Here is an 18,127-nt window from a genome sequence, read left to right on the forward strand (position 1 = left end):
TAAAATCTCTTTTATGATTTCAAAACTTAGTATAAATTTTCACTTTTACTTTAAAAATTGCACGCCGCCCCTTAATACTTTAAAAATACTGCATGAAAATTCGCCATGCAAAATATATATAGGAAATCATTTTCTCATAACATATGGGAAGTTTTATGGCAGTGGAGTTTTATGCAATATTTTTGAAAGTATAAGGAAGCACTATTCAATTTTTAAAATTCAGAGAAATTTTACGCTGAATTTCGAAACTGCAGTAAAGTTATGAGCAATTTCATCAAAATTTATTGCACAATTCTTTATTTTCTTCATTGTTTAACACAATAATCAAATTCGATAAAAATTAATAGGATGAAACAAAATTATGATCAAACATGCAAAAACTCAAATGAACTTATTATTCATTAATATCTTACTAATAATATTCACTGCCCACATCAAAATAAAAATATTGTGCAATGATTCCGCCAAATGTAGTGACCAGACATTATTTAAACAAGTATCAAATATCATGTATCAATCCAAAGAACGTAAATAAGCCAAAGCATATTAACAATTCAATATTTCCTCAACGAAATGCTTTCTTTTATTGCTACCCCAAAGGAGTGTCTCAGATGATACCTTGTTCACATTGGGATAGCTTAATTATGTTCCTGATTAATTTTCACAGGACACTGTTCATTTCATCCCTTATTTAAGCCCCTTGGTCACATTCTTTCTCCATGTTTTGCTAGCAAGGATTTAATTTCAAGATTTCTTCACAGCCACGTTATTACAAAGATCATCATCACTTAACAGAGTTTACACGTTCTTTTGCTTTTAAGTGTGTGTATAGTATAGTATAGTATAGTTTAGTTTACAACTTGGGCAATAAAAATCACATGACCACCAATCATTTGAATATGTTTATTATCTATCTGCTCATGCTTGTTCTGCACTGCTACCTTGATTCTCATGTCGAGACTCGGCCAACGTTGCTGGAGAGGATTCCATCAGACTGGCAGCTATTGCTGCTTTCAAATCCTCGTCCTCATCCTCAGCCTCAGCCATTTCTGACTCCTCAAAGCGGTTATGAGAATCCGGGGGGCGTAGCCCTTGACTGCTTCCCCCGCGCATTCTTGAAGACATTGACGAGTTGCATGACTTGGTAATCCTCTCGGCATCTTCGGGCAACAGCCATTGGCCATAGCCATTGGAAGCCTCTGAGGATGCTATGGGACACTCCTTGGGAAAATTACCCCTCACCAAGAAAATACTCCACCCAAAACCCTTCAACGAGTCTAGGTAGGCTGAAAGGTAGAACTTGGATAGGTGCTCGGGTGCTGCATACAGGCTGTCAAAATTGTACCACTCGCCGTTCACATTCCGGATGCAGAACCAGTGGTCCTGCAAATGACATATGAAGGCGTTTTCCTTCTCCGGATCTATTTGAGCCGGCTCAGCCACAGGGCTGTCCAGGGGAATGACTTGCAAGTCCCACACTTCCAAAGCTTTCTGTAGAACCTGCAGTAAACACTTGTACGCGATTACTCACTTGATTGGGATAAAAGGCAGTTCCAGAAAGTATCAAGAAATTGTATAAGAATGCATCTTATGGTCAAAATCAGGCTCGCATAGTAGGAAAAAGGTCTATCATGCTGGATGCCATGCCCACCCCACCCATAATTTAAACAACCTCCTGCTCTTCTCCCCATCACTAAAGACAGCCGTTTGAGCCTTTGCCTTAAGACGATATCTGAATATTGATTAATGAATATGTACTTTCGCTCTTGACCATTTTAAATACACTAAGAGCAATTTCAAATCTGAACTTCATATAGTTAATGTAATGCTATCAACTTGTCAAATAGTCACCTACTATACAGATGGAGCTAATACTAACTCATTGAAATGCGGTGGGAAATAAGAACAACCTCACTTCTCCACTTATTCTGTAAAAATTTACCTGTAATCACATACAGTATTAGCCAAATATATACTAATGTAGACTATACTGCATTAATGTATGCAATCAAATCATCAGGAATCTTATAACATAACATATTGGCAAACCATATATAGACACACATTTCAGCCTTTCAAAACCCGCTTTATCATAATGTTCTGTTTTCTCATTACACCTTTTTCTTTTAAGTGCTAAAAATAAGAGGCAACTAAAAAATCAATGGGTGCAAAACCAAACTTGCTTAGCATATATAACATTTTCAAGTTTAAAGGTAATACCAATTACCAAATAAAAAGCATGTTAATATTATTATTATCATTATCACTTTTCTTCCTTTAAACAACTCCCAAATTAGACTAGTTAATAACCACGGAATTTCCAACTAAGCATATTACTTGATTTATGATGACTCCCATACAACAATACATTGAAAATGGTATCAATGGAGGAACAAACCAGTAGATCCACTGGAAACTTAAGTTATCTAATTTACTATGGGATGAGTGAGTTATCAGTTCACTAACATAATTGTAAGAAAGCACCTACCGAATTGCCATACCCAAACTGCTCCTCCATCAATAAAAACGACAGAATTGCTTCATTTTCTCGCATATGATATCTTTTCAGTCACAATGTAAAAAACACTCTCCTTTCTCTCTATTCCCATACTCCTATTGGCAGAAAGGAAGTGCACCAAATCAGCACATTATCTAAGAACTAAAGCAGAATGGTGGAAGAAAAAGAAAATATCTACAGAAATGATACTTTGGCAAATTGATACTTTGGAAGAAAACAGAAAATATCTACAGAAATGATACATTGGCAAATTTGACAATGTATCATTTCTGTACATATTTGCCAATGTATCAATTCTGTAGATATTTTGATCCCTACGTTCCTTTATATCAAGATCCAATTCTTGCAAGATCTACAATCTTCTAACAAGAGTATTACATGATATAGCAGACGCTATGTTTCGACAAATTGAAACCGGAAAACATTCACAGATGCTAACGAATTAAAATCTCATAGCTAGGCGTTTTCATTTCCTATCTCTACTCAATTTTTCAAGAAAACAAAAACCAATATGCCACTACAGAGATCAATTAAATTCATTATCAAAATCTCTACCCACAGCAACCAAAATTTAAAGAAAGAACAAAAAAGAGAATAGAAAAACCACTTGCCCAAACGCGCGCAGAGTTTTAGGCTAAACCAAGAGAAAAGATCGGAGAATTGTAATAAAACTACGTCAAACACAATCTAACAGTTAAACCTGGATGCTGAAGTCTCCATCGAGAGAGACGTTATGCGAGACTTCAGGCACAAAATCCCCAGTAACAGAGCCGTGCATCATCTGCCGCTCCGTCCGATCTAGATCGGATGCCAATGCCGCCAAATCGAATTCCGAAAAGAAGGGTCCCTGCAAAACCGTGTTCACGCAATGAACGGCGCACAGCTTGGACTCTTGTACCTCATGGTACAACATTCCGCCGTTGCTCGCGTCTCCTCCCTCGGTGGTACGATCCATGACCCAATTTTTTACCTATCGGTTCTTCAACAAAACCCTAATAAATAGAGAATAGGTTTCAACCTCCCTCGGTGACTTCCCTCAGGGGCAACTTCGGTTACATTTGCATCGCTAGAGAATAGACGAAGAAATGGAATGGGATAATTGAGCATTGGTCGGATTTTTATTTGAATTCAACCAAACTTGCCATCTTCCTTATATTTGGTATTTACTACCATGTTTTCCTGTTATTGTATACGGTTAGGTTGAATAAATTTAAAAAAAAAAAAAATGTTAGTTTTAATTGATTTAAAAGAAGTTGATATAAAAAACAATTCAATTTTATATTTAAATAATTTTTTTAAAAATTATTTAAATATAATAAACTTAATATTGCTAAACTGTTAAGATTATGAAAGAAAACATGCTAATATAAATAATGTTATTATTAAATGTTTTTAATTTATTTTAAAATTGAATAAATAATATTTTAAAAATAAATTGTTTAGCTTAATTAAAAATATATATATTAAATTATATTTTATCAATTATATGTTCAATTTCAATTTAATATGATATATAAATAAAAATATAATTAATTTTAAATAAATTTTTCTACTTTAATTTAAAATTTATTAATTATATTTTAAAAATTAAATTATTTATAATTATATTTTAAAATATTGATATCTCAATTATTCTTTTTAATTTTTAATTTAAATATAATATATAAATTAAGTCTAGTGGTTTTAGATACTCCAAGCCTTGGTCTAGTCCTTGCGAGTCTTATACCATAGGCTAAGGAGATAGACCTATTGATATGTATTCAACCTACCCGCTTCTCTTATAGAGCTTACTTGGTCGCCAATCTCCTGCTCTATTGATGCCGGAAAAGTCTGTCAAAATTGATTTAATCGTAAGGTTCTCCAGCCTATTCAAGAAATGATTTGGACTATTTTACAATGTTCGTGTGATTAGCATAACGAGGAAGCAATAATTGGACTGATAATGTAAATGAAGCACTAGAAATTAGAATTAAAAAAGTTAAAATTTTATTAAAAATTGAAAGAAAATAAAAGAAAGTTATAAAATAAAAATAAAAATCTGAGAAGACTAAGAAAAATTAAAAAAAAAATTATTCTATGTGTAGAAGGTGTAAAGATCTTGTTCACATCATAGGAAGGTTGTTTTCATTCATCTTACGTGGATCCACCATTAGGAAATAAGCTTTCTCTTTTGGATTATTTCCAGCTCACATTCCAGTCTAAATTTTTATTAGATTTTCTATATTTCTACTTTTCTCCACAAATATCGCAACCCCAATCATTAAGAAGGTGAAGAATATGTATGAAAAAGATCTGATCTCTCGTGAATCTTGTTATTTTCTCCGGAATCTTGTTGGATAAATTGTTTATCTCTATCTTTTCTTCGACAAATTTCACATTCTCCCTACAAAACAACCCTATGTATCACCTCCTTACCAAATCCACGAGTTGTCTCCTTGGTGGGCTGCTACACCAGCCGGACCGGTCCTGCTTGGGGCATGTTATTGCTTGCTTTCGGCCTTCAGTTGCAAGAAATAAGCTAGGCCAGTTTTGGGCTTCTGACTAACATTTGAATTGGGCCGGCACTAGGTTATTATTTTGGATGGGTACAAATGGCCTCCACAAAATTATCTGAACAAAATTAACTTGTAGTCTTGATATTTCTTTAAATACTTTGTGTTTCAACCATTCATCTAACTTTGATCGGTACTTTCCCCGTTAAGGACCACTTATCGATCCTTGCGTCTTTGGGACCTTCCGGGAGGATGACCTTCCAGACCATATTGTCTTCCTGGAATATCTAGGGCCGTATATAATTTCAGAAGGCTGATTCGGCCTTCTCGCTAACCATAGTTCCGGATTATAGCTCCTTGGGGTTGTTTATAGGGCATATATGACACCTTCGTAGGCGGGCGATGCTCAACCAAGTTCCTTGAAGCCTCGGATTCTCGTATTGGTCCCACACAAAATAATCTCTCGAATTAAGACGACCATTGTCTCCCTCTTTTAACACTCAAAAGGGTGTTGATTTGCGTCATTCTAGGACAACTTCATCCAAAATTGACCTCCTCTAACGGGTCTTGGGCCTCAAACGGTGAGGTAGCTCTTTTCACACTCAGCAGGGTGTTGATTTGCGTCATTCTAGAGGAAACTTCATCCCCTAAATTGACCTCCTCCAACGGGTCTTGGGCCTCAAACGGTGAGGTAGCTCATCGGATCAGAGAGCAAATTTCGTCTTCGGCTTGATCCAAAAGAGATGGCTGGGAAGTAGCCCCTTTCTGCCCGCCGGGAAGGTAAGCGACATGATTTCCTATTTGTATGAATAGGAAGACGGACCGGCCTGCTCTTGCCTCCAGATCCTGCAGAATCGGGTCGTCACTCATGACGAACATATGAGTTGTTGGGCCATTTTCGGCCTCGGTTTCGAGGCAAAAATATGATCGCCTGGACCTTAAAGTCTCCATCGTAATGTAAGGCTCATTCAAGGTCCCGATTAGTGGCTAGTATACCCAAACTTGCTTCCGATAGCTCATCAAAATCGAGCGCTTTGATAATCGGTTCATCTTCTGGAACATGTACTATGTTGGATGCTGCATGAGGCTGCTGGCCGAGAGGAGATTCGCCCTTCGGAAAGACAGACTTCGGCCTCCATTCCCATCGGGCTTGAATATGATGGCGCAGATCATTCCAATTCAATTTCGGCCTTTCAGTGACCACAACATCCTAATCGTCTGGCTGCCGCTTCCTTGCCTAACCTTCCCGATCTAATTTCGGTCTTCCAATGACCACAACATCCTGATCGTCTGGCTGCCACTTCATTTTTTGATATTTCTGGTCTAATTTCGGCCTTCCAGTAGCTGGTGCCTCTTGATCGCCTTCCTGCTACCCCTTTTTCTGACCTTCTGGTAAAGACGGGTAGCTAGGCGTTGTCGTTGTATTCTCTTTTCTTGAGTCCTTGTAGGAGGTTGTAACCTCTACACCTTGTGGTTCAAGGACCAGCTTCTATCATTCAGAACCTTCTCGGGAAGACATGTTTGATGTAGTGTAATTACTACCTGATCCACTAAGGTCACTCGCCGTACCTCTTCGCTCTTCTCAAAGTTCATTTCGGCGACCGTATTAGTGGGGGAAAGTCTGTCTCACACCGAGCTACTTTTCGGAGACCATATTAGGAGGGAATGGTTCGGAATCAAACTTCATTTCAAGCTTCTCAGCAAGCCAGATGCGGCTTTCTTTGATGGCTTTCCTTGGGACTCAGCCAGAAAGTCTCATCCCCTTCATCTTTGGCTTCGGTAGTTACTCCCTGGCATGAGCAGGGTGGTTTCCGCTATGAAAACTCTAATTTCAGACTGTTTCAGCTTCTCTCAGGAGTTGTTCGGCCTTTACAGCTTTGGACATTAACTTTAGGAAGTCATAGTACTCCTGAAGAGCCAATTTTTCATACAGGTGGTGCGTCACATTATCTATGTCATGTTCACTACCTAGTTCTACGGTATGCCAACTTGTTAGCTGCTTTCGGACCTTTTAAACCATTTCAAGAGCTGCTCCACAAATTCCTTGTCATGCTAATGCAAATTCTTCAAGTCTGATACGGTTCCTTCTGGGAGGGGGTTGTAGAAACATTTGTGGAAGGCCCTTTCCATGTCTGCCCATGTATGGAAGAAATTAGGAGGCAACGGACCACACAATGTGAAGGCTAGGCCGGTCAACAACAACAAAAATATCTGGAGCTTATATTAGACATTATTCCCAAACTCTCCTACACATTGAGTTGTAAATCAGCTAACATATTATGTTGTAGAACGAGAATCTTCTTATGAAAATAACATAAACTTGGGAATCCAAGCATTACAGGGTAGTGGATCATCTATGACAATATAATACGGAAAAGAACTTTGATTGTGGGGCCTTGCAAGTAGTCAGTTAGGATCGCTGAAAAATTATATGAATCATATCTTCGATTTCCTATGGATTTACGATGAGATGTTGCACCGGCGCCATCTCTGCCTGCTCCCCAGGCTATTCGAGAGATGCCTAAATGTGTGGTGGATTGCATAACGCCGGCTATGGAAAGGCTTGATAAGCAGGCCACCGAAGCGGAAAACAAGCTTCGGATGCCTTCGTCTGCTGCAGTGGCATGTTACCGGGGATCGGCATCGCTCTTTGGGTAAGAAGTCCATAGCTCTGCTGTAACCCATAAACAATAGGGAGTTGGTCTTCTTCAGCAGCTCCTTGCTCCCTAACATATTGGGATGGCATTGGGACTGGTCCCCCTGGTTCCCAAGTCATTCTAGAAGGCGTTGGGACGAAGGAAGGTGTTGGAGCTGCCGTCATCCATGGCCTCTAAGCACAGAAGGTCCCTTGTCCGGCCTCCGGGTTTCCTTGGAGGCCCGGAATGGAAGCTGGGTACTGAAAGTTGCTCCAGCATATAGGGAGTTTGCTCGCCATGCAGGGCTGATAGCACTGATCCAAAAGTCATTACAAATCCATCGATTGATGGCGGCCCGAATGAGGCTTGCCCCGATGATTTTTTAGACCATCCCAAATTTTGGATGTCAAAGAAAGGTCCTCCAAACCGAGTAACCTTGCCGAAGAAGATGACATGACCATATTTCAGTGTTTAGGAGGTCGGATCTATTGCAGGGCTGGTTGTGAGACCTGCGGGAGGCCAGATCTCTGGCTGGCTGGAACTGACTTTCAGGGTCTTGCCTCCTCGAGCCTCATCCTCCTAAAGCAGTGCAAACTTGTTCTAAATGGCCGATTTTAGAACATCAGTGATGTACTGACATAATTCCAGGGCAGATTCGTGACGGAATGACTAAATAATCCCACGAATTTGCTCCTGAGGTACACCGGTAGGAAGGATGATAATCTGATCCGACCTTCCACCAGCTGCAGACGCCCCATCATGTGGAGTGAGGTGATTGGGAAGTAGTTTGGTTAATCATGACGACGAGTATGAACTACGATCGCGAAGCATTTTCCCACCATCCAGAGGAATGAATCGCATCAAAGGGTTGAACTCAGGTAAGAAGTGCTTCAATTATAATTTATGTGCGCTAGAGAAGAATTCATATATACAATTTGTTCTTAGGGTGAGGTGATTTGGAAGTAGTTTGGTTGATTTGGGGCTAGTGTGGATCGCGCTGGTTAAACAACAATCATTGGATTTTCTTTCTTGCTCGCCCTTAGCAGCGGGAAATGAGTCTATCTATCTGCCTAATGCAAATTAAGGCTATTGCTAATGTGTGTACAAGTTAGGGACACTACGGTTAGCGGTAATGTGTGCAAGGATGGCGTTGATATGCAAATTTTGGTTATTGCTATTGTGGATTTGAAAATTAGGGTTATTGCTTTGTATGGATTGGTTTGTTTTCATGCATTTTTAGGAGTGATCCAGTTTTCCCATATGAAAATTTTGTCTGCGTTCTCTATTTGATAAATCGAGTTTTTCCTTATCAATAGAACTCTAATATCCATTTATGTAGTTGGGGAATTACATCTATTTTAATATACACATAGGGATAAATATAACAAATCTTTAATGTCTTATTTTGCAATTGATCGATTATTTGGTCATACAAGTGAAATTCAATGAATTACTCATTTGATCTTGTACACAAACAAGTAAATAGAATGGCTTCTCCTACACCGCTTATACTCAAGGTATGTTCATGGGACCTCATATCGCGGATTATTCTTTATTGGTGGATCTTCTATGCATCTTTCTGCTTATTGTGATGCTGATTAGGCTGCTTTTCCAAATACACGTTGTTCAGTCACATGTTGGTATATATTCTTGGGGATGACTTGATCTCATTGAAGAGTAACCAATATGATCGAGTTTCCAAATCTTCTACCAAATCCGAATATCGTGCAATGTTTGTAGCTTGTTCTGAAATCACATGGCTTATAAGTTTGTTGACTGAGTTTGCCTTTCCTAAATCTGATCCCACACCTCTTCATACAGATAATCCAAGTGCAATTTAGATTTCTACCAATCCGGTCTTTCACGAGTACCCCAAACATATTGAGGTGGATTTCCCTTATATTTGCAAAGCTGTTAATATTGTTGTTATTTCCCTCCCTCATGTACCACCATTTAAAAATTGTTGATGTGCTTACAAAGTCCCTTAGTCGGAAGCGTCATTAGTTTTTTGTTGGAAAATTGATGCTTTTGGATCATCCAACGTCAATTTGAGGGAGATGTTAGTGTAGGTTAATTTAGCCTATAGATTAGCCTCTCATTAATTGTAAATACCCTATTATTTATAATTAGATCGTCTTGCCATTAAGTTAGCCTAGAGATTAGCTTCTCATTAATTTTAAATTACCTATACATTATCATATAGATCAATCCTTCTTAATCTTATTTATTTTTTGTATTGTACACTAAAAAAGAGCGAAAATTTTTGGGAATGAAATAGACTGTCATGAAATCAGAGCTTTTGGTTTAGAATTGTTCTAATATTTTCAGTTTTAATAGTTTGTCATAGTTTTTGTTTTTTTACTATTGAGAAATCTTTAGTATTTGTTCTTTTCATTGGGAAATGTTCTGGTATGTTTTTGGGTTTCTGGCATTATACATTGCTACTGGAAAATGAGATTCTTAATTTTGTGTCAAATTTATAAGAAAAAATTTATTCAAGATGGGAATTTCAATTCCAGTTGTATGTTATTGGACAAGGGTTATGGGGACATATTGATGGGACTACTCCCACCACCTACTGATGCCACTAGGTTAGCTATATGGGTGGTCGAGGATGCACGGTTAATATTTTGGCTTATAAGTTTTTGCGATTCTCAAATCATTCCTAATTTTTGTTTATATAAAACAGTTAAAGAAATGTTGGCATATTTAAAGAAAGTTTATTGTCAGCGGGATTTAGCAAGAAAATTTCATTTGGAATATGAGATTACAAATTACACTAAAGACAGTCTGTCTATTCAGGAGTATTTTTCTGGTTTTCAAATTTTATGGAGTGAGCTGTTAGAAAATATTTGTGTTACTATATCCAAAGAGACACTTTCTGATGTATTGATAGTTCATGAAATTAGTAAGCGAGATCAATTTCTGATGAATTTGGGATTTGATTTTGAGAGTGCTTGGTCTAATCTTATGTTTCTTCATCCTCCTCCTATGTTGGATGAATGTTTTGGTGAACTACTTCGCGAGGAACAACATCTCCTCATACAAGCTACTCTTGAACATAAGAAGTTAAATTCAACAACAATAGCTTACATGATTCAATCAAAAGGCAATGGTCAAGATATGAACAAGGTTCAATGTTATAGTTGCAAATATTATCTACACATCATTGCAAATTGTAATAAGAAACTCTGCAACTATTGTAAATGACAGGGCCACATCATAAAAGACTATTCAATTCGCCCTCAAAATCGGCAGACCACTATTTTTCAAGTGACTGTTGGTAACTCCACTGATCAGAATTAAAACAAGTCCTCAAAACACACTCAATATGGAACCAATGATACTAAATCGAGTAATCTCTCTCATAAAATGGTTCAGAAAATCATAATCTCAGCATTTTCAACCATTGGACTTAAAGGTAATTCAAAGAATTCTTTTCTCTTGGCCTTGGCTTGTTGATTCGGGTGTTTCAAATCACATGACCAACTCAGCTAAGTTGCTGAAAAATATCCGGCCCTATCATGGTTCAGAAATATTTAGGTTGCTAATGGAAAAACTTTATCAATCAATGGTGTTGGTGATATTACTCCTATTTTAAAAAATGCCTTTATTTCACCTGAACTTTCTAACAATCTACTTTCCTTTTTGGAAATCGGTCGAAAACAACTATGATGTGAGCTTTTCTCACAATGGTTATTGTGTGCAGGATCAGGTGTCGGGGATAGTGATCGTGAAGGGGCCTAAAGTGCGTCGCATGTTTCATCTCCATATCCCTTTGTAATGCTTCCTTGGCATGTTTTGTTGTTCCTAATAAAATTAATGTGTGGCATAAGTTTTTAGGACATCCCAACTCATTTTTTGAAATTTGGTCTATTGGGTAAATACCTCTGAAGTTCTTCTCTTGATTGCTCAGCTTGCAAATTAGGAAAAAATAAAGTTCTTCATTTCCCTACGTTGTTGGTCATGCGAATATATGTTTTGATGTAATACATAAGATTTATTGAGGATCACACCTATTATTTCTCATGCTCACTATAAGTATTTCTTGATTTTTATTGATGACTACAATCATCTTACTTTGATTTATTTTCTTTGTTCCAAATTTGAGGTCTTTTAAGTGTTTCAAAATTTTGTCTCCTTTGTTGAAACCAAATTTTGTAATACTATTAAATTTTTTCGATCAAACTCTGATGGAGAATACATGTCTAATGAATTCTAAGATATTTTTAAAGACTAAAGGATCATTTCACAATGCTCTTCTGCACATACTCCACAACAGAATGGTGTGGCAGAACTAAGGAATCATCACCTCTTAAATGTCACTCATATATTGTTACTTGATTTTTCTGTCCACGTTAGGTTTTTGTTAGAAGCTCTAATAATTGCCATTTACCTTATAAAAAGATTGCCATCACATATTCTAGATTTTGAGTCTCTTTATTTCGTCTTTATAAGCACCTTCCTCGATATGATCACTGTATATATTTGGTTGTGTTTGTTTTGTACACTTACCTCCTAATTAAAGTCACAAACTTTCTACTCAATCTGTAAAATGCTCGTGTTTGGGTATAGTACAACTCATAAAAGCCTATTTTGTTATGATTCATTGTCCAAAGGATTCATATTTCTCGTAATGTTATCTTCTTTTAACATGAGTTATTCTTTCTAAATTCTGATCGTCCAATGCTAAATATTTCAACTCTTTTGGGTTTCAATAAAATGACTTTCTCTTTTCTATAGTTCAAGCCTAAATATGAATAAAACTGGCATTCTGCTCCACTGCCCCTTCTAGATCCAAATATAATCATCCTCCAAGCTTGGCAACTAATTCTAACCAACCTATGTTATGACACTTTAGTAGAATTTCTCGACCTCCTGATAAGTATGGTGATTACATACATCACTCAGTGCTACATTCTCTGCTATTTTTGTTTCATCCTCTTACTCACAGGTAGTTAAGCATAAGTGGCAGAGGGCTATGAACGACAAATTTTAGGCTCTTTGATAACTCTAAATAATAGCATATTCTTCACTTTACAAAACTGTGTATTACTTGAATTGTTATGTGAAAACCATCAAAATATCTGATTTGAGTCATACTTTATTGAATTATTTTTCTTGGTATGATCCAGAGCGTGTCTGTTGAGATTATTAACATTTTTTTGCCTATTTAATCGATGTTTCTAGTCTAGAAAAGTAAATTATTGAAATCCAAGTGATGGTGTTTCCCGCTCGGCAAGCGACGCTCTTTCCGCTCAACCAAGCGCCAATGACCATACATCCACAGTAGCAAAGTGAGAGTGAACCACTCCAGAAATTCAGTAAGTGTTCAGCTCTCAGCGGTCTAGCCATTACGATACCACCCAGTGATGAAAGCATCGCTTGAGCTGCGCTGATGCCCTCCAGCCATTTAGGCAAGCAAGGAAGGCCTGTACCCTTACATTCTGAAGTGAGTAAAGCGGCACCCAGGGAGTTATGGCCGGTGCAACTGCTTCAACAGATTAACCGCCGTCAACTGCCTAATTGCCCAAACAATTCCAACTGCCGCTTAACTGCTCTGCAATCGCCATCTCCGTAGATCTATAAATAGGGCCATAATTCTTTTGTAAAGAACATATACACACACATACGTACTTTCAAGTTTCTGTAGATTTTTAGAGCTCCAACCCTGTAAGGGAGTTTTATAGTTAGCAATGGCCAGAGCTTTCTCCTCTTCTGGCCGCTCACCTTACTGTTATTTAGCTTAGTTTATGCTTTTATTTCTGTTTTGATTTACTGCTTTTATAATGTAGAATTTTATTACTTCCGGTAGTAAGTAATGAAATATCAAGATTTCTCTGTTATCGCTTATATCCAAGAGTCATATTTGCATTTAGACGTTAGAACTAGAATCCTATTTCGTTGTAGAAGAGCAGAGAAGAATCGACCATTTTAGCCTAGTTTCACGTCGTATTTATTAATAGATTCTAGGTAGTTCAATGTAGCTAAGTACACAAGAGTCTTGTCGACCTGCTTAGTTGTTGTGCTAAATTCGATTCTGATTAAAAGAGGTAACACAAGGGTAAAGCCACTAATGGGATAGAGATTGGGATAATTTACTAGGCATAGGCGTGGTCTATTAGGCCACAGAACTTCTAGTGACAATAGATTTTCTTGCGTATAATGTTCTGATTATGGGCATCATTGAAGTCTTGTTGTAAATCCCATAAAGTCAAGTACCAGCGAAGTCGTTTTCTATTTTAATAGTTTTTTATGTAATTACACTTACTTCTTCTGTCGCTATGTCTTATAAGTATATGTTTCGCTAATTCAGATTCCTCATTCGCTCACTTCATCCATGAGAATCTAGCTATCTTTCAACATACGGATCAGACACAACATCATCTGAACGCCCCCACCGCTCACCTATTATCATACATTATAATTATAATCCTCGCCTCCACTCACCTCCGCTCACAAATGCTCTCGCTGCATCCATCACTCGCTCACTGTCTCCACTGCATACACTCCAAATCAGTATGTTTTACTTGTTTTTCTTTACTTTCTGCCTTAGTTAATCTTCGACTCGCTTAAAGCAAACCATCTTACCTTTCTTCCTATGCGTCACAAGTATTTCAATTCTTGATTTAAATTTTCTGACTTAAAATCCTTGTGTTCGACTTGGAAACTCACCAGTTAAAGAGTATAAATAATTGTGATATAACGATGTAGGGTCTACAACTTTATTTTCACCGTTTATATCTGAACATGTCTATAAATACACATTCCATCCAAAAAATTCATAAGAAATTCCTTACTTTAAATTTGAACATCATCAAATAGTAATGTATCATAATTTGGTGCCGTTTCCGGGGTTTTTAAACTCAAGAAATTAAGTCTTGAATTAATCTAGTGATGCGCCATAATTTACCTTAAATTTTGTCTTCTGTAATTACTTAAATTTGTATCGCTATACTAATTTTCTTTTTTATATGGCGCTATTAAATTAAGTTGTCTTAAGTGTTTTCAGCCTAAAACCAGTTCTACTCCTTCCTCTCGCACACAGAGACATATGTTCCAAAAAGTCACTAGAGAAAGGATAATGGCCAATAAAGGAAATGCCGCTACTTCTGCCACTGTTGACCCAGCTTTCCTGACTATCACTGGGACTTCGTCTAACTTTGCCACATCTGCATCATCGTAGGAGGTGGCACTTCAGATCCCTATTGTACTCTAGCCCCCTACTATTCCCTATGTCCTGACGGCTACTGAAGAGCAGCTTGTTAAGACTCTAACTAGCATTCCACAAAAAATTGCTAGAATGCAAGCGCATCTCGCTCAGGTCGATCAGCCTTAAGCTACATAGGATACGTTTATCACTGCCCAAGCGACTCACGCCACTCGGGCCGCTGCAACTCCCACTGCCATCACTCCCTCTCGACTTACTGTTGAGCCCATCTAGAGGAAATTTTAAGGACACAGGGCTGTTGATCGCCCGCTTGCTGAAGTTCCGATAGACGTTCACTATCAGTCCCTTATGGATAATACCTTAATTACAAGTTCTGCGCCTAGAGGCTCTAGAAATTATGAAGTGAAGCCAGCAGTAGTAGGCCTGGCCAGCCATAGCCAGTTTCGTGGGTTGCTCAATGAAAGCCCATATGAGCATCTTCAGAACTTCAACAGGATCACTGCCACTTCGAAATCCTATAGCATCACGGAGGATGTTGCCAAGCTAATTATGTTTCCATTTTCTCTAGCAGGAGAAGCCAGGAAGTGGTTTGACGATCTCTATCCAGTTCCTGGAACATTCAAGGAAGTAGTGTAGTCCTTTGTGAGCAAGTACCATCATGTTTCTAAAACCATTAGTAGGAGGAATGAAATTCTAAGTTTCAAGATGGCTGGTGATGAGACCCTGCGCAAAGCTTGGAGCCGCTACAAGCAACTACTCGATAACTGCCTTCACAATGAGATTTCTGACTTCATGGAGCTTCAGATCTTCTATTCAGGGATCACTCTAGAGTTAAAGATGTCTCTGGATACAACGGCAGGTAGCTCCCTGATGGCGCTTCTGAAGCAAGGTCATTGATTGAAAAGATGGCGGCCAATCAGACTAGCTGGTCGGAGACCAACAAGACAGAGCCAACGAGGGGTCTTTACCAGGTTCCTGCTACTGTCTCACAGGACGCAAGGATAGACAACCTGTCTATCCAGGTTAGAGAGCTGGTTAAGCTCGTGAGTAGGACCTCACTGGTAATAAAAACAAGCAGGTAGTAAATGAAAGTTTGGCCACCGAGGAGTGCGCTTATGTAGACCACTCTAGTCCGCAGGTAAATACTTATAAAGGTATAGTGGAGGGTATTTCAGGGCGGGTGAACGGGTAAAACAACACTTCTATGTAGCTAAGGTTGACACACAAGCGATGATGAAAGCGGTGCTGGGTGAGAAATACTGCTCCCCCAGTAAATATCAGGGTGAAATAAGCGAAGCGATGGTTGACTTGGGTCAGGCTTAGGTTGGAAGTTAAAATGCTAACATTAAACTATTCCTATAAAGCGATAATCCTATTCTAATGGAAGCGATAACAAAACTGTAAAACTATACTATGAAAGCGATGAAATTATGAGATCTATCTATGAAAGCGATAAAGGAAGGCTTGTAAATTTTAACTATGAAAGCGATAAATTCTAACTAGGAAAGCGATAAAAGAAAGCTGTAAATTGGCGGATATATAAGATTAGGCTTCTGGATTCTTTTCACAAAATTCTATCATCGAATGAGCTTCTGAACTTCCATCAGATTAATATCTACAGTGGCCTGCTGCAACACAGGCCCTTCGATATACAGTTTCAGCCTCGCTCCATTCACCAAGAAGGAGTCTTTCTCTCCGGGAGTCTCCACATTGTTAATCCTTATGGCTCCACTTGGCAGCACTTGTCTGACAATATACGGCCCAGTCCACCATGACTTCAATTTCCCTGGGAATAAGTGGAGCCTAGTGTCATATAAAAGAACTTTGGATCCCACCGTAAACTCTTTCTTCTTCAACTTCTTGTCATGATAGAATTTCATCCTTTCCTTATAGATCTTCGCGCTTTCATATGCAAGGTATCGGAACTCGGTTAGATCGAGCAATCTTTTAGCGCGCTTCTCCTGTGCTGGGAGAAGATCAAAGTTGAGATACTTGATAGCCCAATACGCGTGATGCTCTAGTTCCAGCGGTAGGTGGCAGGCTTTTCCATATACAAGCCGATAAGGGGACATTCCAATTGGAGTCTTGAAGGCTGTTCTATAGGCCCACAGCGCATCATCCAATTTCTCTGCCCAATTCTTGCGACTCTTATTTACTGTGGTCTGGAGGATGTGTTTGATCTCTCTATTTGAAACTTCCACTTGACCGCTCGCTTGTGGATGATAGGGGGTAGTTAGATGCTGGCGAACACCATATTGTTGTAGGCTGGATTGTAGTGCCTTATTCACAAAATGGGTGCCTCCGTCGCTTATTATCGTTCTGGGGACCCCAAACCTTGGAAATATGGTATATTTTAGGAAGCGGATCACTGATCGGGCATCATTAGTGGTGAGCGCTTGCGCTTCAACCCACTTACTCACGTAATCCACCGCCACCAGAATGTATTGTTTCCCATTAGAAGGTGGAAAGGGACCCATAAAATCTATCCCCCATACATCAAATATGTCCACAAACAAGACTCCAGTTTGGGGCATCCCATCTTTCTTCGAGATAGACCCCAATCTTTGGCATTTGTCGCAAGATTTGGCAAAGGCATCTGCATCTTTTTGTAGGTAGGCCAAAAGAAGCCTGACTGCAAAACTTTGGCCACTGTGCGCATGCCAGCGAAATGCCCTCCTACATGGGACCCATGACATTCGTTCAAGATCAGCGGGATCTCAGACTCCGCTACACAGCGACGGATTATCCCATCTGAGCCGATGTTGAACAAATAAGGTTCATCCCAAAAATAATCCTTTGCCAAACTGAGCAATCTCTTCTTTTCCCGTTGTACAGTATGTGCTGGAAACTGTCATGTAGTTAAAAAGTTGGCCAGGTCAGCGAACCATGGCTCTTTCGCTTGCACCAGAAACAGCTTCTCATCTGGGAATTGTTCATTGATCCCAGGAGATTTGTCCTCCTCTTGTCGCAACCTACTGAGGTGATCCGCCACATGATTTTTCTTTCCCTTCTTATCATTGATTTCTATTTCGAATTCCTGGAGCAACAAAACCCATCTAATCAAGCAGGCTTTTGTCTCCTTTTTCTCCATCAAATATTTAATGGCTGCATGGTCAGTGTGAACAATGGTCTTGCTTCCAATAAGATACTGCCTGAATTTCTCAAAAGCGAAGACAATAGCTAGCAGCTCTTTCTCGGTGGTAGTGTAATTCTTCTGAGCAGAGTCCAGCGCTTTACTTGCATAATAAATGACATTAAGCTTAGACTCCACCCTTTGTCCTAATACAGTGCCGACGGCATAATCACTCGC

General features: G+C 38.7%; 1 protein-coding gene across 1 annotated transcript; it reads right to left on the reverse strand.

Annotated features, from left to right (window-relative positions):
* Positions 1-627: 627 nt before the first annotated feature.
* On the reverse strand, positions 628-3,637 carry LOC127248929 (ataxin-3 homolog). Its single transcript, XM_051271514.1, has 2 exons — positions 3,219-3,637; positions 628-1,500 (listed from the first exon to the last, which is right to left on the reverse strand). Exons 1-2 carry the CDS (start codon positions 3,471-3,473, stop codon positions 919-921), a joined length of 837 nt encoding a protein of 278 aa, XP_051127471.1. The 5' UTR covers positions 3,474-3,637; the 3' UTR covers positions 628-918.
* Positions 3,638-18,127: the final 14,490 nt, after the last annotated feature.

The sequence above is a fragment of the Andrographis paniculata genome, unplaced genomic scaffold, assembly GCF_009805555.1.
Source record: "Andrographis paniculata isolate CXL003 unplaced genomic scaffold, ASM980555v1 Contig34END, whole genome shotgun sequence".
NCBI lineage: Eukaryota > Viridiplantae > Streptophyta > Magnoliopsida > Lamiales > Acanthaceae > Andrographis > Andrographis paniculata.